The 27,459-nt window shown below is 33.9% G+C and overlaps 1 protein-coding gene across 2 annotated transcripts; it reads right to left on the bottom strand.

Annotated features, from left to right (window-relative positions):
* On the bottom strand, nucleotides 1–27,459 carry LOC108967924 (excitatory amino acid transporter). Of its 2 annotated transcripts, XM_018931629.1 has the most exons (8): nucleotides 26,908–27,459; nucleotides 25,075–25,432; nucleotides 16,691–16,870; nucleotides 7,708–8,041; nucleotides 5,015–5,605; nucleotides 3,808–4,137; nucleotides 2,741–2,852; nucleotides 1–2,348 (listed from the first exon to the last, which is right to left on the bottom strand). In XM_018931629.1, exons 3-8 carry the CDS (start codon nucleotides 16,851–16,853, stop codon nucleotides 2,193–2,195), a joined length of 1,686 nt encoding a protein of 561 aa, XP_018787174.1. In that variant the 5' UTR covers nucleotides 16,854–16,870; nucleotides 25,075–25,432; nucleotides 26,908–27,459; the 3' UTR covers nucleotides 1–2,192. The 2 variants fall into 2 exon arrangements, with proteins under 2 accessions (XP_018787174.1, XP_018787164.1); XM_018931619.1 differs by lacking the exons at nucleotides 25,075–25,432; nucleotides 26,908–27,459 and having other exon boundaries at nucleotides 16,691–17,769.

Genomic DNA, 27,459 nt, shown 5'->3' with positions numbered 1-27,459 from the left:
TGAAGTAAAATTGTTTCGGTGTATTTATTATTATAACTTTTATATCAAAACATCACAAACGTTACTGAGATACACAATAAGCTTCTCCATCATAACCACATATCCTCGTAAACATTGTAGCGCCCTTTCTACTAAAACCTGTATATAGGTGTGTGTATACAGTGTGTGCTTACGTACATATGTAAGTGGGTATATGGTCTATGGTGCCTGAATACATATTTTTAAAATCTTACGAATTTCATAAATATACAGATATGTACAAATATTCTTTCGCTTTAAAATAATACACTAACATTTTTATGCACTAAATTAACAAAAACAAAAACAAAAGTTATTTATAGGTTTGCTTAAAATCATATATGTACATAAGTGGCTTTTGCTAAAAACTTTGCTCAACATTTTATATTATCTATTTATTATTACAATATTTTATGTTATATTAATTTATTTTATTTTTCTTTTTCCAGTTTGCTAGTAAGTCGGTATATTATAATTATGAACTTTTGTAAACATTTGCTGGCTACTTTGGTTTACGCTACTCAGTTTTTACTGTATAAGTATATTGGGAACATTTTTTGTTGTTGTGTAAAATTTTTGATAAATTATTTCGAGAAACAAAAATATCGTATCAATTGGTGGGCTCACAATTAGCTTATGCACATAGATATTACATATACATTTCAAAAAATTTTGCAACGTTTTAAAAATTGACAGTCTCTATTTTTTACGGATGCAACGCTAAATGTCACGCTGGGGTGTATACAGACATACATATTATACATAAATGCTAGCTTAACAGTATGTAAACATCAGCATATATATAATAGTACATATACATACATATGTAGGTATTATAAGAACAGTTCTAGTTTTGGACAACATTTTGTTGCTTTTGTTTTTATTAAATACTAAATGTGGTGTTTAAATCACATCGTATAATATATATATTTCTATTTATGCCATAAATTATGTAAGTACGTTATGTAATATCTAATACATGTTTGCTACATCCGTTATGAATATACATTATAGGATTTGATGTTAATTTATTTTCCTGTTATCCATTGTTGGTTTTATTGTTTATGTCAATACTTGATGAATGCTAATCTGATCACTTGATTTGGTTTGTGTATTTGTATTGATTTATGAATGTTCATATATCTATTTGTAATACTTTTATGTAAGTGTATACAGGGTGGTTCATATAGGTACTGCATTTTTTTCTGATTCAATGTTCCTTTAGGTAAAATATATTTTTGGAAAGTTTGGACGAAAGTCAGGTGATACAATCTCCTTAGAGAGAAATTAAGTAAATATTGAAACAGTGGCAATATTGCCCGACTTTTCTCTGAATAAGATGTCGAAGATTTGCGCTCGATTCTCCAAGCGTTGGAGAGCAGCGAAACGGATAGACTATGCCAGTTTTTTGGAAATATGATCTCTAATTTCTCTATGTTTCTTTGAAAGAGAAATACTTCTTTAGGATTTAGCTTTTATCTCGAATTAAACCTAATAATATTGTTATTGTTTACATGAGAATATTTTGAGTAAATAGCACAAGCAAAGATGGCGTGGAGAGAAATAGCGAATCGAATCACAACATTCGGAAAATAGATCGAGATGCCGTCAATAAGGTCTCAGAAAACTGAGTTAAGGAGCCATACTATTCCAAAGCCACTATTCACCTTGAAGTTCTATAAAAAGAGTTTTCTTTTCCATAAACATTTTTCTCAAGTACCAGGCCGATATAAAATTGATTGCTTAGACCCAAAGTCTTCAATATTTCTTCTCTCGTGGCTTTTTGGTATAATAACATTTTTTCTGAAAATTTGTAGTCAACTAAAGCATAAAACAATATAATTAAAGGAAACAAATTCCACTATATAAACCACTCTGTATGCTTTCATCACATAATTTAATGTCACCTAGGAATGGTTCTTACGAGAAACGTTTTCAAGGCAAAAAGTTAATGGGAAGCATGAAAATTATGCCAAAAATTTTTAAAATATAACTATAAACTAATTCAAATACACTTGTATTTTATAATATGGGTGAATCCCATCAAATTACCAACTTATATGCTTTCATACTTAAAAATTATTTCCTTGCGTAGTGTAAATATTGGGCAAATAAGAGTGCTCGTGCGCCTACATACTCGTGAGTGCGTGAATTGTCGAATAAATATTATAGCTTTAAGCGCGATAGCCAGTATTCTCCTTCTGCAAATTGCTGCTGTTTATCACATTATTAATATCGATGACCACCGAATCGGTCATCGAGCACTTGCTATCCAACTCTGTTTGCCCTTCGAGCAAGGCATTTCCGTTTGGCGTACCAACTGGCACTTCCTGTATGAAAGAAATGGGAAGATAAAAGTTAAAATCAGTAAAACGTAAAGCGAAATTGGAAGTAATAAGTTTATTTTAGAAATATCTGGCAACATAAGTGGTATGGTAGCTGTACATTGTCACTTCGTTGTGCGACGCAACACTTTTGCCCGGCGGTGGCCGCTGTACGACATTTAAACTCGCAACGCGTGGAGCACATCTGCAATCGGATTTTTAGTGATCATAGCAAATAGCATGTCATGTTTGAGTTGCTCAAACTTTATATGAATTATGTATGTATGTAATATATGGAATTACCTAAGTACATTCCTACCGTTTCTCGTCGTTTATCGAATAATTTTGACACAGTTTTTTCTTTATACTTAGGCCGATATCAAAGCCGATTGTATTACCTGATAGAGTATGGCGGCATCCAGTGCCATTAGTTCTTTGCGTGATAGCTCTTCAACGACGGCAGCGGCATAACAATCGCCAAGCATGTTGTTTGTGGTGCGCATTCGATCGCTGAAATTGGTATATGGAGAAAATATTAGATTCGAAAAATAAACCAAATATAAGAAAGATAGATAGAGATATGATCAATATAGCTATTTGGAAAGTGTTGCTGATTACTTCTTGATAATATCGTGCCTTTAATAATTGTTCGAAATATATTAAGAACCTATTAGTTAAGAGAAAGGCTAAACCACATAATTTCCATGAAAATAAGACTTAAATTTGTAATTAGAACTAACATTTATACTCGCTAAATGGGCACCGAGGACGACGAACCATGTGCATATCCAAACGAAACTGTTAAGGACGAAAGCTAGTGCTCTGATGGCACTAAAGGAAGGCATCGCTTATGAAAATTTTGTATGCAAAAGCTCTGTACTAAGTGGGCGCTAATCCGGTCTCTCGAATCAATAAAAAAATGGTAAAATTACTTTTTAGTGCTTCCGTATCCACAGAGTTTTTCGGATTTTGTCTGATAGACATGTTTTAGTGTTTCAGTGTATCGTTTTTGATGGGATCTATAGTTAAACCAATTTTATAAAAAAATTTAGCATTTCCACTAAAATGGAACGAACTTCTCAGCCTGTCTGTTAGATAATCGTTTCAACTTCTTTTTGCACAATATTAGGACATTTGCTCTGATCTTATTCCACAAATACTAGGGCCTACAAATCTGAGACGAATCCAATATTAAATGTTTGTTTTTAGAGAAATGAGTCCAAATAGTATTTTGATGGTGATGTACCAAAGTCAGATCATTCAGGTTGGCTTCAGTTCAATTTAGTGAGTTCAGAATCAATCATTTTTTAATTCTTATTTTTGCGAAAGGCGGATCAAGCTCAAGACGCTTTCCTGAAATCTAAGAAGATTGGTTGAAAAGGTCTGTTTTGTTTTAAGTCTAGTTTTCATAGGTAATATTGCGGCTTAGAAGCGTATGTACATGAAATTTACAGAAGATACTCACACGAACCAATCGACAGCAAAGAGTAGAGTAACATCTTGTACCGGAGCATCGATGGCAGTAAGGACCACAAGCAGCAGAACCAGAGCAGCACTCGGAACACTAGCCGAACTCATAGAAGCCGCGGTCGAAGTCAATAAAACCGTGACCAGTTCACCAAAACCCAACGGTATGCCACTCATCTGGGCGATAAAGATCGAGGCGATCGCAATGAAGAGTGCCGTGCCATCCATATTGATGTTACAGCCGATCGGTAGCACAAACCGGCTGATGCGCTGATCCACACGCAACTTGTCGTTCATGCAACGAAAGGTGATCGGCAGAGCAGCAGCACTGCACTTCCACGAAGCGGTACGGTAATGATCCAACAGCAAAATTTCAGGGTTTCGAGGAGAAGTATTGCCATTTCGGGTGACGATAAAGTGATGCAGAGATTTCAGGAGCAATTCATATAAAACGCGTTAGGCACAGCACAGGCATTTTGTAGAGAAGAGTCAGTCGGCCATTTCGAGTTTGTTGTTTATCATGATTTTATAAAATTGTGGTTATTGATTTGTTATTTGTTATTTTTGTAAACATTTTCAGATTTATGTTGATTTTTTGGTTATTTGTCAAATGACGCATTTCGAGTTGTTACGATTTTTATAGTTTTTATTTTTTTCAAAATAAAAATTTAAAATGCAAATCAAAATTGGAAATTAAAAGAAAGAAAAAATATTTGTAGCAATTAAAAATAGGTCTAACGGTGCTGCATTCATTAATCACAGGCAAAACCTCGACCACACAACCGCATATAAAATACATATATGCATATATAACAGTATATAGTATATAGTATATACTGTCCATATACATATATACTTATATCGATATGATCGTGGAGTAAATTTGAATGCAGCCAACGTTAATGATATACTGTTATATATTATATATATAAATGTATATGTGTATACTATATAATATGAGCGTGCTCATATACATATATATTATTATGAGACAATTTCTGGCATTTAAAAGTGCTCTTTCGAGTATACAAGTACCATAATCAAGAATGCAATTATCACAGATACAAAGACTTCAGATACGTTATGAGGCAGTACAATAAGTACATATGTATGTATGTATATATGTATGCTGTTATGCGTTTTATGTTACATACATACAAGATAGTTACATAGTTTTACATATGTATGTAGATATGTTCGCTTACGTTGAGGCTGTCGCAAAAGCGGTCAGCATGGGCTGTATAAGTCCGGCATAGAATTTGAATGGATTCCGTCGCACGAATACAAAATAAATCCCTTGCATTATAATAAATTGATATAGGCATACGCCAATCAGATTGGTGAGTATAAACCACATCAGCTGCTCCATGACTAAATGCAGATCGTTGACGCCCAATATCTTGCCAGCTATCACTGAACTAATGCCGATGGGTGTTAGCCACATGACGCAGGTGACCATCTTCATAATAACCTCAAAGACGGCCGTAAAGAAATCCACCACAATTTGCCCCTTTTCGCCGATCGTGCCCAGTATGGTGCCGAAGACTAGGCAAAAGAAGACGATGCCCAGCGTGTTGGTGCCGCTGCGATATTGCACCACACGTATAAGCGCCGGTTCGAGTACGTCACCGCTTTGTTGTTGTTGTGCTTGTATCTCTTCGGTCGGTTCGAATTCGGTGCCGATCGCGGTGTCGTTAAGTGTCTCATTGAATGTATGCAAAATACTGGGTTTGGGAAGGTAAACAGTGTGCGCTTGTTGAAACGATGCTTGAAAGAGATTGTCCGGGAAAACGTTTCTGAAAAAAATCAAATTCAAAGCCTGGTATTTTAAGAACACTTAATCTAAACGATATATTCATATTTGATACCATAAAATTAAGAGCGATTGAAATAGGATTTTCCAGGGGCAATAGAAATATACTTCTTTCGATCATTTTATTCAAGAATGACAATAGCTATACTGCTTAACATATTGAATATTTATATATATTTGTTGTTGTATGAATGTGCTTCAAGCAAACTCTTCAAAGAGGGGGATCCCGTTCTGAAAAATTCTCAAAAAATAACTATTTCGCTAACCTATTTGGTTTAAATTAAATTAACAAAAAATTTTAAATTTATATTATCGATTAATATTTTGAGAGGTTAAGAATGTTACCAATTTTAATTTTTGTCTCTAAAAAATATTTCTTAATTGGAAGCTTACTTTTATGCTAATATACTTGGTAGTGTTATTTCGGAATCACTTCAACTTACATTTGATGGAATAAATCATTTAAACAGGTGGCAACCCTTCGCAAGAAACAATTTATCTTCTTTTCTCCATCGCACAATAAACAAAAAAAAATTGTTTCCAAAAATTTCGTCCGCCTGCCGTAAACACTTTAGTATTATTTCCGTTATGTAAACGGAAATGCAAACAACTGGTATTTTTTGCTCACAAAACATTTGCACAAGCAAACATATGCTCTTATCATATTGAAGTTCCTTAGCCACCCGGTATCGATATAAACTGCCTTATCATCAGAATTGTGGCATAAGCAAATCCATACCGGATGATGACGGGAAACGCAGCGTATCTCAAACTGTTGGGAGAAGTTTCGTCAATCTAACACCCTGTTCGCAATAATTCAAATTTTACACTGGCTCATCCACATTTGTGCGACTTCGATAACAGGGTGACGAGAATTCTTTATAATTATTAAATAAATGCCATAGAACGTAAATTTCATACGCAGAGAACGTATATGATATACGATATAGGTAGAGAACGATATACGTATATAACAGAGAACATTTATCATGAAAGACGTTCTCTGTATATAAAATAAGTCCTCTGTTGAATTACAATTAAATTTGGTATTTACTAAGTTTCATTAAAGGTCATACACTCAATTACAATAGTTTTATTGGTATATATGTGTTACTTCTAAAATTTAACTTACTAAAATTATATACATATCAAACTCAAATGTGATATTTACTTAACCCTATAGGCTAAATTGAATATAATGAGTTGGCTTGGAAAACGTCACTGCTTAAAGTCAGGATGAAAGTCGATAATCACTATACTGGGTAGTTTGGGAGCTTGTTGTCGAGAACTTATTTTCAAGCAGTTCTATAAATATACATATAACTAACAAACTGACCTATGTACACATTCTGCATAGAATAACGAAAATCATTACATGCAGTAGTATCTCATTATTTCATATATTTTCGGGAATAAACGGTGGTATATAAATTATTAAACTTCAAGTTAATTTGACTGAAAAATCGTACATATTAACCGATATAGTATAATGCCAACAAAAAGTTTGAAAATCCTATATTTGGTATATTAGTACCTGTTCGTGGTGAAAGAATCGGTTGAAATTTAAATTTTGAGTTATAAGCGAAACGACGTTATTTACAAAGGAATGTCATAAGTATGTAGGTACCGAATTTAGTTGAAAATAGTTGATAACGGTTGATAAGTTCCTAAGATACAGGTATTCACATAAAAATAGGTGCTGTCACAGCCGTTCTCCTATTTTGACACCGACTCCTATAAAGCCTTCTGTCAGCATGACGCATTTTGTTATTGGTTTATCGCTATACAATATATTAAGCTTATTAATAGGGTGGGACCACGTCACTTTTTAAAAATGTTCAGCCTCATGAGCTCCAAATCTTAATTAGTGCCCTAGTTAGGGCATTCTATATCCATCTATGAAATTGTCCTTTCTTTTGTTATCGCTTACACTGACTGACAGACAGACAAATAAATAGTCACTCGGAATGCAACTCGTCTCGTCATCCTGATCATTTGCATATAACCATCTATCAGTCTCGATTAATTTTAGGTGGTACTGACAACCGTTAGGTGAACCAAATAAACTATTATTCTTTCGCTCACCTTCCCAAATCCAAAAGACTATCCAGTAGATTTACAGCCCTTTTATCAGTAGAACGATCGGCGGTATTATGTAGATTAGGATCACCGGGATGGATTAGCAGCACCAAGGCAATGCCGAGCAGCGCGTTCAAGAACGAAGTCGTCACGAAATACACCAAAGTGCGCAATGCAATTTTACCGTTCATGCGTGCATTTAAACTAGCCGAACCGGCGATCAAGCTGGAAATGATTAACGGTAAAATCATAAGCTTTAAGACGCGCATGAAGAGTTCGCCCGGATAGGAAATCAACATAATGGAGTCCTCATGTAAGTTCAAGGGCCGCAACGTAAAACCTTTGAAGAAAAGACAATACTTTAGTTTACAGCATTTGTGTATATGCTATACATACATATATATATATTAATAATAATTCCACAAATATGTATTATTTATAAATTGAGTTATTCTTAAATCTTAAAAGTTCCTTACAAGTCCACAAAGCATATGAGCCTACCAAACCTTTTTTGAGGTGGCTAATCTCAGTTTCGTCTTTTATTTTCGCCTAAGAAAAAACTGTAGAGCTGTTTCAACTTCAGTCTTTCAAAGGCTGGACAATGGGAAAGAATGGTACCACTTTGACAACTAGCTAACTTCTAACGTAAAAAAATAAAATCCTAAATGGCCATAGTCCCTTATGGTTAAAAGACTACATTAACTAACTAACTAATAGGTTAAAGCTGATATCAATGCCCAGTTTTTCAGATATTCAGATTACTTTCGCCCAAATACGATAGTGGAAATCACGCGTGTCTATCGCTCTGCTTGAAGGCTGAATTCACTTTATATGGCCAGGGGTTTTACGTCTGACAATACTAAGATGTATTCAATATGTCACATGAGAAGATTCAGAGACTTCAAGATCACTTGGAAAACTCTTCACTCGGATTTTCAAGAGCACATTAAATTTAATTAGTACATTGTTCGAATTAATAAAAATCAGTTCACAAAACTCGCTATATGATGATTTTGGTATAGTTAAGCACCGACCTCCTAATTTTTAAGCAGGGTTCTATAAATATCATTATGTTCAAATTTTGGATTTTATAAGACTAGGAATATAAATGTCTGTAACATATTTTAAAGATTCGATGTTTTATCAAATGTTCAGTAAATAACATACATGGTATGTACACACATAAGTATATACACCATACGATTGGAGATGGTAGGTTAGTTAGCTTAAGGAAATCCAGGGAAGATTTTATAGGATATGACATATTCCATGATATATAGTATTTACCAAAATAAACAAAATCGTGTCGATGAAACCCCCTCTTCCATATACTACATATACTTACTTTCATTACTCTAACGAACCTTATGTCGAATACGTCGGTCGGTGATTGTTTTCTACATACAAATACTTGTATACCTAATTGCTTGGATTCGGATCAACTGGTTGACATTTTACAACCTAAGGTATTTCAATGTTTTTGATTCTTGCAAGTTACAAGAGTGTGAAATGTTCGGTTACGCGCGATTTTAACTAAACTCTTCGTTACTTTTTTTTCAATGAAATTAAATGAGCCATATTTAAAAGGGGTGACATTAAAATGATGGATAGAAGCAAATATGCTTGCATGTTGACATAGTACATATACTCTTATGCGAACATATACATACATATGTATAAACTGTTATGTGGTGGCACTTATGTAGTAAGCTCAAGACATGGCCGAGTGACAGCCTGAGCACGCGAATGACACTTCGTTCTTGTAAACTGGGCCAACAAGCTCAAGGTCACATTCGTTCGTTCGCTTTTTATGCACACACATATACATACATATATACACTTCTGCTTATGTAAGTGTTTTGCCATTTTTTCCGTGTTTTGAAAACACAAGTGAACTTGACAGCCATTCAAGTGTACTGTTTTGTTGCGGGAAAGCCAGTGAACCGTGAGGAACGCCACACAGGACGGCCGATAGAAGATAATTCGCGTAATTGCGAATTACATCGCAACATCGTAGTATGGGGACCGTGCCCTCCGCCTGCTAAGGCAGTGCATTAATCGGCGGTGACTGTCAGCGAGACGTACGAGGGTGTGTATCAATAAGGGAGACAAACAACGATAATGCTACTTGTTTTTTTTAACGTTGGCACTCTCATTAGGCTAATTATAATGTGATAACGCCTTTTTATCGCGCTCTCATGTCAGAAGGCAAACATGCCGCAAGTGTCAGGAGTTTACACACCCACGCAGAAAAAAATTATTTCATACATATCTGATGTGGCCATTCCAGCGATTGAATGGATACTGTTATTTTTGAACTCTTTGAGAAGAAGGCCTGTTTTTTCGGAGGGGGGTAGTAGCCTATTTTTGCAACTTGTTGCAGAATAATTTGCAAGAAAAGTTATTTATTAAATTTTGGCTATTATTGAAATGTAAAAGAGAGGAAGTCATTCCAGAGTACTCCAAAATCAACATTTTTAGTTGAAGGTACACTCTAGGATAATAGAGAAAAAATTAATTTCCTTGTCTAATCAAAGGTAATTGCTATGTGTACGGCTCGCTCAGTTTGAGCACATGAAACTTTAAGTGCGGTTTTCTCGAATCAGGCATTGGCGGCACTCGAACACTATTGCATACCGTCTTATGGACTTGGTATTCGAACTCTAACCTCACAATAATTTTTTTTGTAAACCAAATACGATATTTATTCTAGGAACTACTATTATATTATGCTGCTGCATTTTTCCGTCAAATTATTAAACCTTTTTTATAAGCCTAAAAGTGTGAAGCAACTTTAATAGCAAGTCTTATGAAAATTAAGTTCTTGTCTCTTTGTTTGGTTCAGAATGCATGAACTACTAGAGTTTCAGAAGATGGAGTTAGTAGCCCCATTTTATATCAAAATATCAGTATTTTCCATTTGTAGATATACAAATACATTTTAAGTAAAGCCTGAAAGATAGAATCGCTTCTCTTCTCCTTATTCCCAGAGTACTCAAGAAGTAAGAAAAGAAGGAAAGCGATCATGTCCAAAATATGCACTCAAAAACCATTATCTAAGCTGAAATTCTAAGATTCGGCCAGCACCTTTATGATACGAGAACATTTCCCTTATAATATATTGAATAAAATGCTTTGCCAACTTTTTAGATATTTAACATATTTGGTGATTTAAAATCCAAGAGCTTTTGGCTATCTGGCACCGTGAGTATACACAACACCTTCCCATACTTCCGCGTTCTGGAGACCAGGCATGGAAAGATTTGGCTTTGTTTAGTTTTTAGAAACTTATTATTATTATTAAGAAGTACTTCTAATAGAAATTATATATAGTTAATATTCGTCTCTTTACATCTAGATATTAATCGCAAAATAAAGCTACAAAATTGATACCATTTCCTAACAAGTAGCGCTTTCTTATATACAAACTCGAGGCTTTGCAGTTGAGAACGAACCTATGTGTGCAAAAGATACACAGCTTTCAAAAAGTTCAGTTATTCTTTAAAAATAAATTTCAATTACTCTAAATTGATTTCTCCAAGAATTTCAATAAATCAGGTGAATTACAAAATTTCAAATATGTTAAAAAAAAACACAATTTAGGGAAAATAAGATATGTGAGTTAAATCCATTACTTATGTCGTTTTTACTACATATTGTTTGTTTCTTGCTTATACTCCTTAGATAAAATATCTGATAAAAATATGTCTACCTTTGCAACTGGTAGAAATGTAGTATTTTCCGAACTAAGTCAGTACTGAATCGTCATTTCTAGGCACAAATATTTCCCTTCACTAGTTTCATGTTTCATAGCAGAGTGACCATTACTTTTATTTATTTTTCCATTAACTACAAGTATATACGTGTCCGTACAATTTTGTGCAATGCAGCGAATTTTTATAAATATTCAAGTTCTACATTTACACAAGCACCCACAAATTCCAATTACATGTATAGTAATAATGTAGTAAATGTGTATTCGGCTATCATTCCAATTAGGTTAACTATAAAAGTGTCTGCGAAACTACATTGTTCCGAATTACAACCGTTATATAAAAAATAAATATTTGTGGAACAATAATATTGATTCAAATTCACATATTATTTAAAACTGCTGTAAAAAGCAACTAAAATTTATTTCAACGTGTCTCATGAAAGCAGGCTGTAATTTGGAATCATTTTGAAAAGAGAGCGTTGTTTACGGAACGTGTTTTAAAATTGCAAAGATTAAACTGCAATAAATATATAAATATTGACTTTACATGCGAATTATATATTTGTGAACACTTTTAGGCTGATTACATTTAATTATAACATTCAACTAAATTATGCCCGTGGCCATATTTCAACTCAATTTGAGTGACATTTTCGGCATACATATAATAGAATAGTGAAAATTAGTATATTCAGTACATGGAAACTGGACTGTTTTCATCCATTTTCATTAAAATATATTCAAGATTATACATACACTTAATTTTGCCACCTTAAATATTGGCTGATATATGCGGTATAAAGTCAACCCGAAGTATAATTGTTTTATTAAGAGATGTACTGCAGCCAATTAACCTATTTTTAACACCAAGTTATATTATCGTCAATAAAAAATAACCCTGTTATTTCTTAAAGTTATCTAACATATTAACAGATATTTCCAATAAAAAGTCAGTCATAAGTACCTATAGGACCTCATTTTTGATATCTGATGATTTGATGGTGAATGGTCCGATTTCAGCCATTGTTGGATATGAGATGTTAACATAATTTTATTCCGAGGCAATTTTAACTTTCCACTTGTAGGTTGACATTAAACTAGATTAAATATGAGTGAACTGCTAAGTTCAAGCCATGGAAAAAATACATATGTGCTATTTAAAATTAATCAAGCATGGCGTCGTTTTGTAGGTTATGTCGAGATCTTTCAAAGATGCATAGTATTGAAAGATACGAGCTCTATAGCGCTTTATACATAGCCGCGAAAATCAAAAAGGCGGAAGGGAGATATTTGACAAACTAATATTTAGATGTGCTTACATTATCCATTTCCGAAGAAACCAAAACGTGAGAAATGAGTAAACAGCTGCTTATGATTTACGACAAATTGCCATGAATGTCAGTAAAAGTTTTATCGCATAATTGCAATTTAGTCGCATGTACCAAATGAACAGCTGCTTTGCGATATCGTCAGTTTGCAATAAATTCTACAACTTTGCGTTATTGAATGAGTACCATTTTTGTATTTTTGTGACCCAAATAAGACTAAGTTCCATGATCTAATGTTTTAACATCTAGATGTAGATATCTACAATAACTTCGCATAACTTACTAAAATTTTCGATACCTTCATTATGCCAGATATTTGAAAATTGGAATACCATTATAGACTTTTTAATCCAGCTAAGTACCTTCGAAGTCCAAAAATATAATAAGCTCTTCGATATCATACGATTTTTATATACATACAGGGTTTGTCCGGAAAGTAATAGGACTGAGTCGATTTAAAAAAAAAAAATCATTGAACCAATCTTTAGAATTCTTTAAAATCTTTCAAAATAGGCACCTTCTGCGTCGATGCAACGCTGCCACCGTGATTTCCAAACATTGTTTGAATCCCCCTGTCCTATAAAATGCTTCCCTTAATTGGCCTTTTCATGCAAGGATACAAAAAAGATCTTAGGGACCACAGTTAGACAGCTATTCACAAGAAAGACCGGCTCACAGGCATTGTCGTGACGCAACTTCCAATCGGCTGCGATGTCTTGTTGAACCTGATTGACCCTTCGTTTAAGTCTCTTGAAGACTTCCCCGTGAAACTTGGCGTTAACGGTTTGCCCAGGAGGAACAAATTCATGGTAAACGATGCCTTTGATATCAAAAAAGACAATGAGCACCGTTTTCACTTTGGATTTGCTCATTCATCAGCGACCTCTTCTAGCCCTCCAGAAAGGTCTGGTGGCACCGAAACATTACGGTGGTCATGGATATTAGTGAATATGCCTTCTGCAAATGTTTAGTTATTTTTTATACATTTTTTTATTACTTCCAAATAGAGTTATTCAGAGCAGAACTAGTTACCATCTTCCTCCACCGAGTTTAACCAGAAAGTAATTTTCTGACGGAGTTCGTGTATACAAGTGAAATCAATAAAATTCAGACATCTTTTTATGTTCCTTGACTGAGAAACTCTTCTACATACAATCCAATATACCCTTACCACAAGTACTTGTACAAAAAGCAAAAATATAAGGAAAACTACACAAGGAACATGAAAGCTAGACAACAACCGTTTATTTTTAGCAAATTTAATGGCGTGTAAATCGTTGTCTCGCTACTTCCGGTTTAACGGTTTTACTACATCATCTGGTGGCAACTGTTTAAGAAAAATATAAACGAATAAAACAAGAAAAAAAGGTTAACTTCGGCTTTACCGAAGCTAATATACCCTTCACAGGTGTATTTTTTTTTCATTTAATTTGTTTTTTTTTCCGACCTTAACAATTCTTTTGAAGATTAAAGCGGATCTTGGGCAATAATCAATGCTAAATTTCAAGAACACATAATAACTTAATTTTGATTATCAATTTGTATGGCAGGTTTTGTTATCCGATCTGCAAAATTTCTTCAACTATTGCAGCGTTGCCTTGAGAATAAATACCTCAAATTTGCAGAATATATCTCGTTAACTGAAAAAGTCTCCAATGCAAACATTTTACTCCGATCGTTCAGTTTGTATGGCAGCTATGTGTTATAGTTAACCGATCTAAACAATTTCTTCGGAGATTATATTGTTGCCTTAGAAAATAACTTGTGCCAACTTTAGTGAAGATACATTGTCAAATGTTAAAGTTTTCCATACAAGAACTTGATTCCGATCGTTCAGTTTATATGVCAKCTAWATGTTATAGTGGTCCGATATCGGCAGTTCCGACAAATGAGTAGCTTCTTGAAGAGAAAATGGTGTTTGCAAAATTTCAAAACGATATCTTAAAAACTGAGGGACTAGTTCGTATATATACATACAGACGGACAGACGGACATGGCTAAATCAAATCAGGTCAACATACTGATCATTTATATATATACTTTATAGGGTCTCCGACGCTTTCTTCTGGGTGTTACAAACTTCGTGACAAAATTAATATACCCTGTTCAGGGTATAAAAATACTTTAACTTCAGTTGCACCGAAGCTATAATACCCTGCACAAATACAAAAGATTCAGCTACATGCTATAGTGGTCCGAGCTCAATGATTTCTTCGAAGATTGTACCATTGCCTTAGGTAATAACCCACCTCAAATTTCGTGATGATATTTCATCATACAAAAATGTCCATAAACGGATTGTATTTTGATTTGTCAGTTTCTTAGGCAGCTACATTCAATAGTGGTCTGATATCGGCGGTTACGACAAATTAGCAGCATGCTTTGAAGAATTTTGTGAAATTTTAGACAAAGATAGACGGATTTTGCTAAATCGACTAAGCTTATCACGCTGCCCATTTATACATATATACTTGCATGCGTACATATATATATTTACATACGTACATCTAACAAATTTCCTTTCAAACGTTCAGGATATAAAAAATTTCCAAATAGTGAACATTTTCCAAGTAATGCTCAGTTATTCTAGATAAACATTCAGATATTTATTCTCTTACTGAATAGTTAGTGTAGTTATAATGAATACATGGCGTGCCTGAGAGCAATTTCACATTACAATTCTCTTGACATTAAACTACGCTGCTTATTTTGTCAAATTATAAGCTCATAAACAATTATATCATATCCAAAACCTTTTTTAGGCAATTTATATAGTCAATATATTATTTATTTGCCCTTCGATTAAATATCGAATTAATAATTCAGTCGAATATGAAAAATATATGTAAGGAAGCTAAATTCGATTGAAGCCAAAGATTCGGTTTTTTCTGTTCCAAAATGCTCCATGAAGACACGGAAGAGGAACCATCGAAACCGTTTCAAGAAAAGAATTTTAATTGGCAATTTATATAAAGTTTCTGGTACTAATTTTATTATTTATATACTTGACAGCTGGAGTGCAATTTCACTCTGATTTCATCAATATAATAAAAATAATGACAGGTCATGAATGTAAGAGAAGATAAGACCACAAGAATGCACAGAAATTATTGACTCATAAAGAGTTCGGATAGTTGGTGCAGGCACAAGGAAGAGTTTCGAAGCGGTTACTTTTTGGTGAACTTTCGACAGAAAAACATGTTACTTCCTGACGTCATGAAGGAATTATGGGTGCTTTGTTTACGACTAATAAGAAAATTTGACAGTTCGTTTCATTTGGGGCATATCGTGTATCAATTTTGTTTCCATCTTTCCTTTTTAGTCCCTTTGGAAATTAATGACAAATTAATTCTAAATAATGTATTTAACTAAAACAACTAAAAACGGTAAACCGCTAAAATTTTAAGCGAAAAATATACATAAAAAAATAAAGTATAGATTTAAAAAGTCCTATATTGAGAACTACTCCTATTACTACTTAAACTGTATGATTCCAATTAAAGATAGTTTCGAATGATTTAGAGGAAGATATTTTTTAAAGGATAGATTAAATCAATAAAATATTAAATTAATAGCTATAAAGCAAATAATTTTAAAGAAAATTTAGTTCACGCAAATTGATAAAATAAGTTTAATATTACTTACTGTATTGACATACAGCAAAAGATATTGGCAACAAAACCTTGATGTGTTAGATTTGATTGTTATATCGTAACACTATTAGATAATGGTTTAGGAATCAAAAAATTATTTTTAAATATCCCTTATCTTAGTGTTTATTATAGAGTTAGGGGACTTTCACTAGTGCCCTGCGTATTTCTATGTTTATTTTTGTATTTAGAATTTTTTTAATTAAACTCAAAAATCCCTAAACTTACTGAATCTTAAAAGTATAGTTGATGAATAATATTATATAATACGCACTTATGACTATTTTTCTACTCACCGAAAATGACTCCCAACAATACACCCGACAGCGTCACCAGCAACATGAGATTCTCCCGCAACCATTTCCGGTAGCCGGTCAGTTCACGTGGCGCACCGCTACGTTCCGTGGTCTTCGGTGGCAGTTCGGTGCCATTAACAGTTGTACTACTGGGCGGGCCCATTTTCGCAAAGAGATAATCTGAAAATTGTTCAGATTTTTCCATTGTATAATTGGACGCTTTGCCCCAATTGGCCACTTTCGATAGATGCGCTATTCGTAGAGCGTAAATGTGTACAGCGGCAGAAGGAAGGAAAGAGAAATGGGCAAAGAGGTTTCCGAAAACAAAAAATTAAAGCTCGCACAGCGACACTGGTACGCAGTGACTGAGTTACAATTGGTAATGTAGATACATACACACTTGTATGCGCTATTTAAGCTGGAGCAATCGATAATGGCGGCCCCTCTGGCTGGGGTTTTTTGTGTTCGCCTTTTTTCTAATTACCAATTTCTTTATCTTCCTATTTGGCTTTGGCTCGTCGTTGGCTATTAAGGTAATTGTTTATTGATCCATAGTGGGTAATAGGTTTCTATTTTCGTTTTATTGCATGTTTAATTATTATTATTATTTTTTTTTCTTAATTTTTGTTTTTTGCTAGGGATTTATTATTTTTTACTGATTTTACTTTGTGCGTCAGAGAACAATCCGTTACAATTATTATTATGGGTTTATACATATATAGGTATATATGACGGTTATTAATTACTTTTTAAATATTTCACATTAAATTTAAGTATATTGATTAAGTACGCCATTGATTCCGGAGCTATGTATATTCAATTGATGTTGCTAACTTGACAGTTAATTGACATAACGCTTTTGTGGCGTATTTCAATGCTGTACGGCTACCGATGCGGAGTGGTTTTTTTGGGACGTGAATGCCGCCCAGTTGTATAGGCGGACTCGTCCGGTACGTCTAGTAGCAATTGAAATTTTAGTATTGGCTCCGTTGTTGTGGTTTACTTGGAAACTTTGTTGAAAATTATTTATAAAACCTCAACGAACACTCGAAGTGAAAATTTAAAGTGAAACAAACTCAATTTTGTTTCTTTCTTTTTCTTTTTTTTTTTTTTTTTTTTTTTTTTTTTGTTGAAAAGATTCTTTCAAGATATTATTATAGTACTTGGGCAGTTAAGTGAAGCTGCAACTAGAAACGTACTCGTCACAATATTAAATTCGAGTTTTCAGCAAAATTTCTTTAGAGTTAGTAAGAAAAAAAATCAAATAATATTCACTTGGTATCACTAGACCCGAATTTTCCGACGAAAAAATCGATTTTCAGTTCTCCTGCACAGTTAATCTGTGTCAAGTGTCGGCCAAATCAGTATGTTTGCACTTCTCAGTTGATTTGTGGGTACACAAAAGGGCGTTGCACCGTCTAGTTCTTCGACACTTTGCTAATTTTTGTCTGATTTGTAAGCACTTAAACCAATTATTACTTATAATTCTTATTTAGGTTTTTTTGTTTTAAAATTTCCAACAGCTTTCTCCAGCGTTCCCTGCTTTTCCGACTGTGTGCTTAAAGAAATTTTCACAGTAATTATTTTCACAAAAATTGTGGTTCGCAAAGCAGCAACTCCGTCCAAGTCAGAATAGCAAAAGCGAATGAGAGTAACTATGCTCACGGTCTGGCCTATTATAGGCGGCGCTCTCTTAGCAGGATAAACTCAACGGAGCAATCGATGTGAGCACGTGCGGAGCTTTATGCGGAAACCGTAAGCTTAAAATGTTGATTTTATAGCAAACAAATGCTAACTGTCATACCAACTTACTTTCATATTTTTTGTTGCCTCACTCTGCTTTCGAACAAAACAAAAACAAAAATTAACTAGTGCAGTTGGCATAAGTGCCTACGTTGCAATATAATATTATATCATTCAACCCAATATGTGGTTTTTTTCCAGTAAGCATGTTTCGCGCATGCCGACGTTATTGTTAATTAACATTTCATTGCTTTTCAAAAGCTCACAACATTTACTACGTTGTTGTTGTTATTGTTATTACCGGCACACTCCATCTGTTGCTTTTTAGAATACTGACAATTATTTCAATTTGAAAAGCATTATTAGTTTGAGTGAATGACAAGCTTTCATTTGGGATGACATTTATTGATCCGCTAAATTGGAATGGCGTCTCAAATCATTTGTTGCCACACTCATATAGAAAAGCATCTGGGTGCCTTGCTAAAGGAATTTACTTTACATATGTGTGAATCTACTAAAATTTAATACTAAAGTCTTAAATTGTTTAGTTACTTCCATAAACTCTAAAGATTGTAGTGCCAAAATTTCAAATTTTTTGTTCTAGATGGCAATAAAAGCAAAATTTTGTGTCGACACCTTTTCCAACCACAGCAGTGCCAACAATAAAAACTAATAAAACTCAACATTTTTCATTTTCAAATAATTTAGTCCCGCTCCCTGATTATAGGAGATTTAGTATCCCGCCAGTTGGCAGACATTGAGATTGAAATATAAAAATGTCATGTGAAATAAGTATAAGCACAGCCATATGCGTATCGGTCCCATCACAAATATGAACAGCTTACCCTCTCGTGGAGCTGGTTGAGCTCATTTCTACTTTTTTATGCCAAGAAGGAGCAGCAGAGTCGAAAATATACCATAAACCTTTTTCCTTTTTTATCTTCACTCCAAATTTTCAAATATATAGACATAAATACTGAAGTGCCGCAAAATAGGAGTATTTTCATAGTCAGGGCCATAGAGAAAAAATCAGGGGCCGGGGAGGTTATATGATTCGAGACCCTTGATCCATAAATTCATTGATATCATATTTATGGAGAAAAAACTAGTTGAATTTCACCATTCGATGGGCAAGTTTCTAGGCACAATTAGTAACGTAATGAATAGAGCTCTAAAAAATCGTACACCAATGGGCATTATCCGCTAATGGAGAGGTAAATACAGGTAAGACGGATATGGTTCTCTTTGTAAGGAGATATAATGCTCCGTCATGGAAACCATCGTTGCTCAACGGGATAGAGTTAACCATTATAGATCATACTAAGTACCTGGAAGTAATTTTGAACAAAAACCTGACCAATGTGGAGGAGAAGTTGGAAAAGACCAATAGATGCTGGTGCTTTGGTGTGGCAGTTGGACCGCTGCCAGTAAAATATTTATCATAAAAAATGCCGTTGGAACGAATACAATTGCTCGCTGCTCTCTACATAACGGGAGCATTGAGAACCACTCCACCGGTTGCTTTTGAAATGTTAATCAATCTTCCACCTATTGAAATTGCAATGGAAAACTCAAAAGCGAAATCAGCTGCAAAATTGGTGGTGTTTGGTGAATTTTCAATAAGAATCTTCGGGCATACCGCTATGATGATGATGTCGATGGATAAAATAGATCACATATTCTCACGCTTTACCTAAGAGAGAAGGTTTCACGTCACGCTAAAAGAGGATGAATGGGGCAGAGGCATGCGAACTACTTAACGTATACTTAGGGGTAAAAAATGACGCGATGGAATCGACGAAATGGACGCGGGGCTAAATCTTGCAACTCTTCTTCCAGCCAGAAGTCTCTTCTACCAGAAAACCTGCTGAATTAGCTAACAACGCAAAAAATGACAATATAAATACGTCGATAAACAAGCGACGTTTAAAGCAATAATCTCCAGCCGTGAAACGAAATATCGTTAAAACGATACATCACAAAATTTCCGAAAGGGCTGTCAGACGGGTCAAGGTGAGATGGAATCGCCAGGATCATGTTCAAGGAAGCGGTAGGAAAGTACGCAAGTTTTCTACTCACACGGTTTCGAAAATACTACAGGACGGTTGTTGGCTTAGTCATAAATCACAACTTATTGGCAGCACATGCGAGCTTTATGAGCATCATTAACGATGACACATGTAGAAAGTGTAGAGAAGTAAGATTGAGAGACGCTGGAACTCCCTGTCTGCTTTTGCCCGGCCTTATCTTCGAAATTAAAGGGACTGGATGAAGTATCAGAATTAGATATAAGGTCTCTATTAAACTTCGAAAAAAAGCGTTGACGTTCTGTCGGCCGTACACCTCCATCTGGCATTGCAAAGAACCAGTTGATGTATGCCAGTCAGTGTCACCTAACCTAACCTATCATAATACATATGTATGTGCTCAAGTACACTTGGTAATGATCGGGCAAAGTATCCCGAAGAAACATTCATGCAAGGCATTTTCATTTTCGTTCTTAATGATGATGGCCACTAAGAAATCTGAGTAATTTTAAATTATTGTGAGAGGATAGTATTTTCATAATGGAAATGCATATGCACCGGAAAAAGCACCTCAAATGCATGCATCCAAACCAGAATAGCGACTACCTAAAAAACTTATTGGCAGCTTGGTAATAATAACCCCTTTCTTTCAAAAAATTAATTTTGCGTTCTTGATTTTGATGTTATGATTGCAGATCCAGAACCACAATTTCATTTAAAGTATCCCATTCACCTTCACTCTGTGATCCTCTGTGCCAAATTAGTTTGTCGATATTGATTTATTAGAGGATTTATGGTATTTTAATTATTATTATTTTCTTTTTAAACTACTTGCTTGTCTATTTGGTTTAAGAAAATATTATATATAACTTCACAACAACTCAATTCATATAAACGTCGACATGCTTACCTAATTCTACTTAGATATATCATAACCTCAATAATGCGTGTGGACTACTTTCAAAAGTGCTTCGTAAAACACTTTAATAGTTGATTTTATAGTTCTTTGAACATCAAAGAAAAAATGAAAGTAAGTTCAAGCCAAAACAAATATTTTTCATATACAATCGATTATTAATAACTTAAATACCCGAACACAATTTATTGACATCATAAATCGAATCGTTGAATCATTATGTGTCACCCTGTACAACAAAATTAAGTAGCCGTCACATTACATTGCATTTTATTTTCAGATTTGAAAATGCATTTAGGTACATGTAAAATATTTAAAAATAGTTTTAATTGTTATTAATCTCTTCTGACATCGATTTGGTTGCCCAACGCCGGCGTTGTTGCCCAACTTTTTTCTATTTGCTTTGACTTTTGCTTTGCTCTTTGGTTTTTCCGTTTTCGCAAATTAGTGCCCATTTGCGAATCGCATGACTTTTACCTACGTATGGCGTTTGAATAATTAAACAAAACAAAAAATTCATTCGATGATGCTTCTCTTTGACTCTTTGCCATTTGGCAAAGTAATTTATTGAAGCGCCTTGCACACTCTGACAATTGAAATATTTCAGATAAATTCACTAGTATATAATTCGGTGGTAAATAGATGAGAAATTAACCACACGTGCCAGAACAATAAATATAAATATTCAAATTTTCCAAAACTATTCGACGGACAAAATTTGTATCACAGGAGAATGCGGTAGTTTCAGCTTATTTATAAAAGATTGGAATGAAAAATAATAATTTTCTTATGAAACTTGCTTATTACCTTATTTAGAATCCATTTTTAATATAAAAAGAGTTCGTTTTAAGAAACGTAAAACTATAATCAATATAACTGTATTGGTGATGTTATACAATTTTCGGAGTACAGTTGTTACTTGATTTGTACTCAGTTTGGTTTGCCATATTATAAAGAATAGACTTAGTCCGAAATGAAATTTGCAAATCATCCAAATTTATTACCAAAATAATGGCTCGGTTCGCTCGATGCATCGCGCATTTATTCTAGTTAATAATGTGCGTTCTTAGAGACACCGTACAGTGTCACCGAAGACAATATTGCTTCTGTGGAGTAGAGTATCCAAGAAGACCCGAATGAAAGAATATTTTTTTATAGTAAAACTAGTCTAAATTATGTAAAGCAAAACTAATCTGACAAAACCAGAGGTTATGCCACTTTAATGAGATATCTACATAGCCTCTTGTATTGAATCCCACTCGGTAACTTGTTGTTGCCTATAGATGTCATGTTTTTGATAAATGAGCAGAACGAAGATAGGGAGGAGAAAATTTGACAACTTTTTCGAGTTTAGCAAGGTTAATTAAATAATAAGCGACTTCTAAACAAGTGAGGTTCGTGAAAAAAGGCAGGAACCAAAATCTATTAAAATAAAAAATCGCAGAGTTTGTTTTGTCTTCTGAGCGATTCCCAAAATTTGTACATATTATATTATATATTCCAAGGCATCGTGTTTTAGTTGTACATTCTTTTGGCACCGTGCTAATAAATAATTCAGGTTTGATACCAATTTTTTTAATCATTAACATAAACCAAAAAAATGTAATTGTTCTAAAATTACTTTTTCAATTTTTAAAATCCACAACGATCTGTCGAAACCACCTTACCTTCAAATAATAAAATTGACATACTATTTCTTCTTGTTCCAACTGACATCCTATTCTCTTCGGCTATACGTGAGAGTCAATTCATTACTGACGTAGAAACTAGAATCAAAGCAAACTCAAGTTAACTCAATATTTTTTTATGTCTGCAAAGAGTCCTCCAAAGCTAACGTCCTTAATACTTTCTTCACGCACGCACTCGTAGTTCAAGTGGGGGGTCAGCCACATTTTCGTACACGCAATTCCGTGTATGTAGTAATTTTCACACAAACACATATACAGTTCATACCAAGTGGGCACTTAGTATTAGCACGAGTCGCAAAAGTACTTTATTATTTATGGAACACACGAAAGAGCAGTTGATATTGATTTGTTCAAGTTAACTATTTAAACAACAAATTGATGACGCGCAATTTTAATTGTTATATTTATATTTCCGAAAACGAAAACGAGTGGGAATGCCAGCTGACTAAGCTATTTAACTTATGCGGAAAGTTTACTTTTGAAGTTAAAAGTGGAATATTCTGATTTTATCGATTTGCAATGACCCAATGGAAATGTGGGGAAACAAAAAACTATTTAACAGTGTTGTATACATACGTATGCGTATATATCTCTGTATTATAATATAGATCTCGCCAGTGAGTATATTAAAGGCGACAATAAAAAATTATTTTAGATGTTTTCATTTTAACAGGGATCGTCCTTTTGCTGCTTAAAAGTTTCCCCAACTTTAGGAAACACGCTGTTCTAAATGAATATGTATATTATAAATAATATAAAAATATATAATTATGAAGTTAAAATTATATAGCAATTGGTTCACGCACTATATCCGGCCGTTAAAACTACCTTCTGCTACATTAAAATTAGTAGATCTCCTCATTAATTAGAAACCTTACATCACTGAAAAGTTAACCCCTGAAACCGCCATAATCAGGACTCATTTCCGATTTATGATGCTAGAAGCATTAAAATTTGTAGTAAAATATATAGAAATATAAAGAGATATAACATATATTACCTAGTTTTAACCAATAAAAAATTTTCATATAAGTACTAAATGAAAAATCTTAAACCGGTAAAAAGACATAGTTAATTAAAATATATAGAAATATAATGATCTAAAATATTTGGAGTATTGGTTTTTGAATAGCTATGCAACTCAGAAAGATTTTATCGATGCCAACATATTTTGAGCTTCATTGAATGTTTTAAATTAGCAATGGTTCATAAAATAAGAGAATTTGTTCACATAGTATCCCTGATAAAAAGAATATTGATGAAATTGGTATACTGAAATCACGGACAATACAATTGTTATCAATTTTGAAACTAAATTAGCTTCGTTTCCAAATAATGATTTAAATGCGATACTGCTTTTGTTAACAATAGAAAAGAGTTTAAAAATTTCAATAATGCAAAACTGTGACTTGATCAGAGTTACGGAAATCCCACTTACAAAGAAGAATATACCACTAATCAAACATAATAATAACAATTTTCGACAACGCTTTTGAAAAATATAACGGCAGTCCGCTGGATTTATGTCATCGAAAGCGTCCATAATCGCAACAAACGCCAGCTAGTTTCTAGCTAGAATATTTCCTTAGTTTTAAAATTATTTTCATTCAATCAATAGAACCAGGTAACAAAATCTATAAGCAATATCACTGTGCATTTTTGGATTTGAAGTCGATATGGAAGTTAGGCCAAATTTTTGGCGTCCTCAGACGAAAGTATTTCAAAATTCATGATAATTTTTTTCGTAATATGTAGTAGTAAATATTGTTATTTTGCATTTATAATAATTTCACAAGAAATAATTATTACTGATTCTTCTTCATTAAAACGAACATAACTTTGCAATAGAATTTTCTGCAATATCCTTCTACCCATTTGGTTTGAAAATATTCGTAGATAACAAACGTCACCGAACGTCCAAAGTAATTAGAAGAAGACTTTCTCTTCCCTTCTTGTACACATTTATGCCACTTTAATCAACATACAATAATATATTATGCTGCCACATACCTTTAACGACTAACCACAATTTACCCAGTTTCGCAATTTTGTAGCTCTACGAATAAAAGTGAAGATAATTCCGATATTGCCCCTTACGCGGTGTTTCTGCTCTTGCCTTTCCTCTTTATGGGTCGCTTCTTTCAAATGCAAGTCAACTGATAAAACCGTTCTATTTATAATATTCGCGTTCTCTTGACGCTCTCGTCGTTTAAATACGCTTCTAATACTCTTGAACAGAACGTGGCTCTAACAGAACTAACGTATCGCCACCGAACTCAGACTGACTAGTTTCCGCAGCAATTTGTGCTGCAGTTGCATCAACAACTTCAAGATTCTTTGCACCGCTGTAGCCGTTGTAGAGGTTTTACTGCAACAATACAATACAAACAAAATATATTGTTAACGAATTTATTTTAAGTAGTGAGCATTGTATGTTATCAAAATAAAATTAACTGGAACAGCCAAACTGTTATTTTAGTTATTCGTATAAACGAAAAATTACTTTGAAACTACTGAGACCTATTTTAGCTTATATGATAAGATAGGTACTTGGATGATAGGGTCCCACACATTAGATTTTAGTTTCACTTTCAAATTTTATAAGGATACTTTATAACATCTTTTGAAACTTTCATAAGATATATTTTTAACATTGCAAGATGCACCAAAAAATGTAATTTTTGCAGCCAAGGATAGATTTTACAGTTAGATCACCATTGTGCACAGTTGACGGAGAGCTAAACACATTGATTTATTTTTTTTCTTCGGCACATGTTAATACCGATGCATTACTATCACTGTTAAGAGTAGAACTACAACCATCAGGACTTAAAACTATAAATATTTTCATTTTGGATGTTTTACCCGAAATTGGATACATTTTGGATTTCGAAGTAAAAACACATGTTTTGATAATTCTTCGTATCCAAATACTCTAACATTTCGATACACCTTATAGCTTCCGTTTTATATATGTACAATTGATTTAGGTATAGTTATACTTATACATTAGTCGCTGCTTACTATGTTTCTTTCCGTTTAGATTGTTCAAATGTCAGATGATGAGATTTCAGTTAGAACAGGAATTTCGAAAAGGATTTGATTATGAAATTAGTTGAAGTCGAATCGAATGGGATTAAGCCCATTTTAGAATTCAAAAATCGGAATGAAACAACTTTTTCCTGCCCAAAATTAGTCAACTTCAGCATGGTAAATTTTAAACGCATTTTTCTCGATACTGCATATTTAAAATTGGTCGGCAACAATACTCAAAGAACACCCAAGTATCAACTCGTTCTATTAACTGTAACTTCTTGCTAACATTATTTATTAAACCACTTTTGGTTTTTAATAATATTGAAGTATTTTTATTTTCTGATAATTATTTGTATAAGAATTGTAACTTTTTTTAAGTCCGCCAATTTGCGCAATTTTTTAAAATTTGTTGTAAAGCATAGAACGTACGTACTTCACTGGGATTTTTTATGGAGTTTTTTAAGACAGCACCTATTCCTAGAAACCCCGTCGAGATCTTAAAAAAGGTGGTTTCGAATGTTATCTCTTTTTTTTATCAAAATTTTTATGCACTCAAATACATATTCAATAAAGCCTGGAAAAAGAGTTTCGATCCCGTTTTCTTTATTCCCCGAACAAAGTGTCAAAGTTAAGTAATTTTGGAGTGTATAGACAGGCCTAGCGCTTTAAATAAAATGTTCGCGCCTAAGCGATACAAATCACTTTGAAATTCTGTGACGTGGTTTTGACTTAAAATAACTACATTTTTCAAAACCTTTTAAATTGCTAACTACAGAATTATGAAGCTTTCGACGCGCTAAAACTAACCTTTGAATTCAGCCGAAGAAAATCTTTACTTATCCACTATGATGCACAAGATTCACTTTGGGTAATTTTGAGTTTCAGTTAACAGGACATACGCTGAGGTTGCCTGCGTCGATATGATGCGCGCCACACGACTTTTCGCTTTAAAGTAAGCGCTTTGCTCCACTGTTTCAGGAATAAAAAAACTCTCGACTGCCGATCGAATCACTCGCAATATAAGGAAGTTAATTTTCCACTTGTTACAACGTGACGTGCTTACGTGTGTATGTATGTAGGTTGTTCAGAAATTTATTTCCACGCACAAATTATCAAAACAAACAAACGGTGAGAAATTACGCGCCAATCAAATGCGAAAATTGGCGTTGCTTTGGGGTTGCGTGTAGTAAAATTAACGCTGCGTGTTTTGTAACAACGGATCGGAGCAAGAAAGTGCCTAGCAAATTGGCTGAGCTGTAAGCAAATAGATGCGTTTAACGAACTACGACGACGACGACGACAACGACTGTCACCAAATCGCGCTGAAGTGTAACTGCAAGCGAACCGAACGGAAATTTG

Source organism: Bactrocera latifrons, unplaced genomic scaffold (assembly GCF_001853355.1).
Source record: "Bactrocera latifrons isolate USDA-ARS-PBARC rearing strain unplaced genomic scaffold, ASM185335v1 scaffold_101, whole genome shotgun sequence".
Lineage (NCBI taxonomy): Eukaryota > Metazoa > Arthropoda > Insecta > Diptera > Tephritidae > Bactrocera > Bactrocera latifrons.
This window is presented reverse-complemented; position numbering and strand designations above follow the sequence as displayed.

What these genes read in the sequence shown, in the direction of transcription:
- LOC108967924 (XM_018931619.1), bottom strand. Translation starts at nt 16,895, where the DNA reads ATGGAAAAATCTGAACAATTTTCAGATTATCTCTTTGCGAAAATGGGC. An exon ending in ATTGTTGGGAGTCATTTTCG is followed by an intron (nt 8,042 to 16,690) that starts GTGAGTAGAAAA and finishes TTTTCTTCAAAG; the next exon opens with GTTTTACGTTGCGGCCCTTG. An exon ending in ATGCCGCCATACTCTATCAG is followed by an intron (nt 2,349 to 2,740) that starts GTAATACAATCG and finishes TCTTTCATACAG; the next exon opens with GAAGTGCCAGTTGGTACGCC.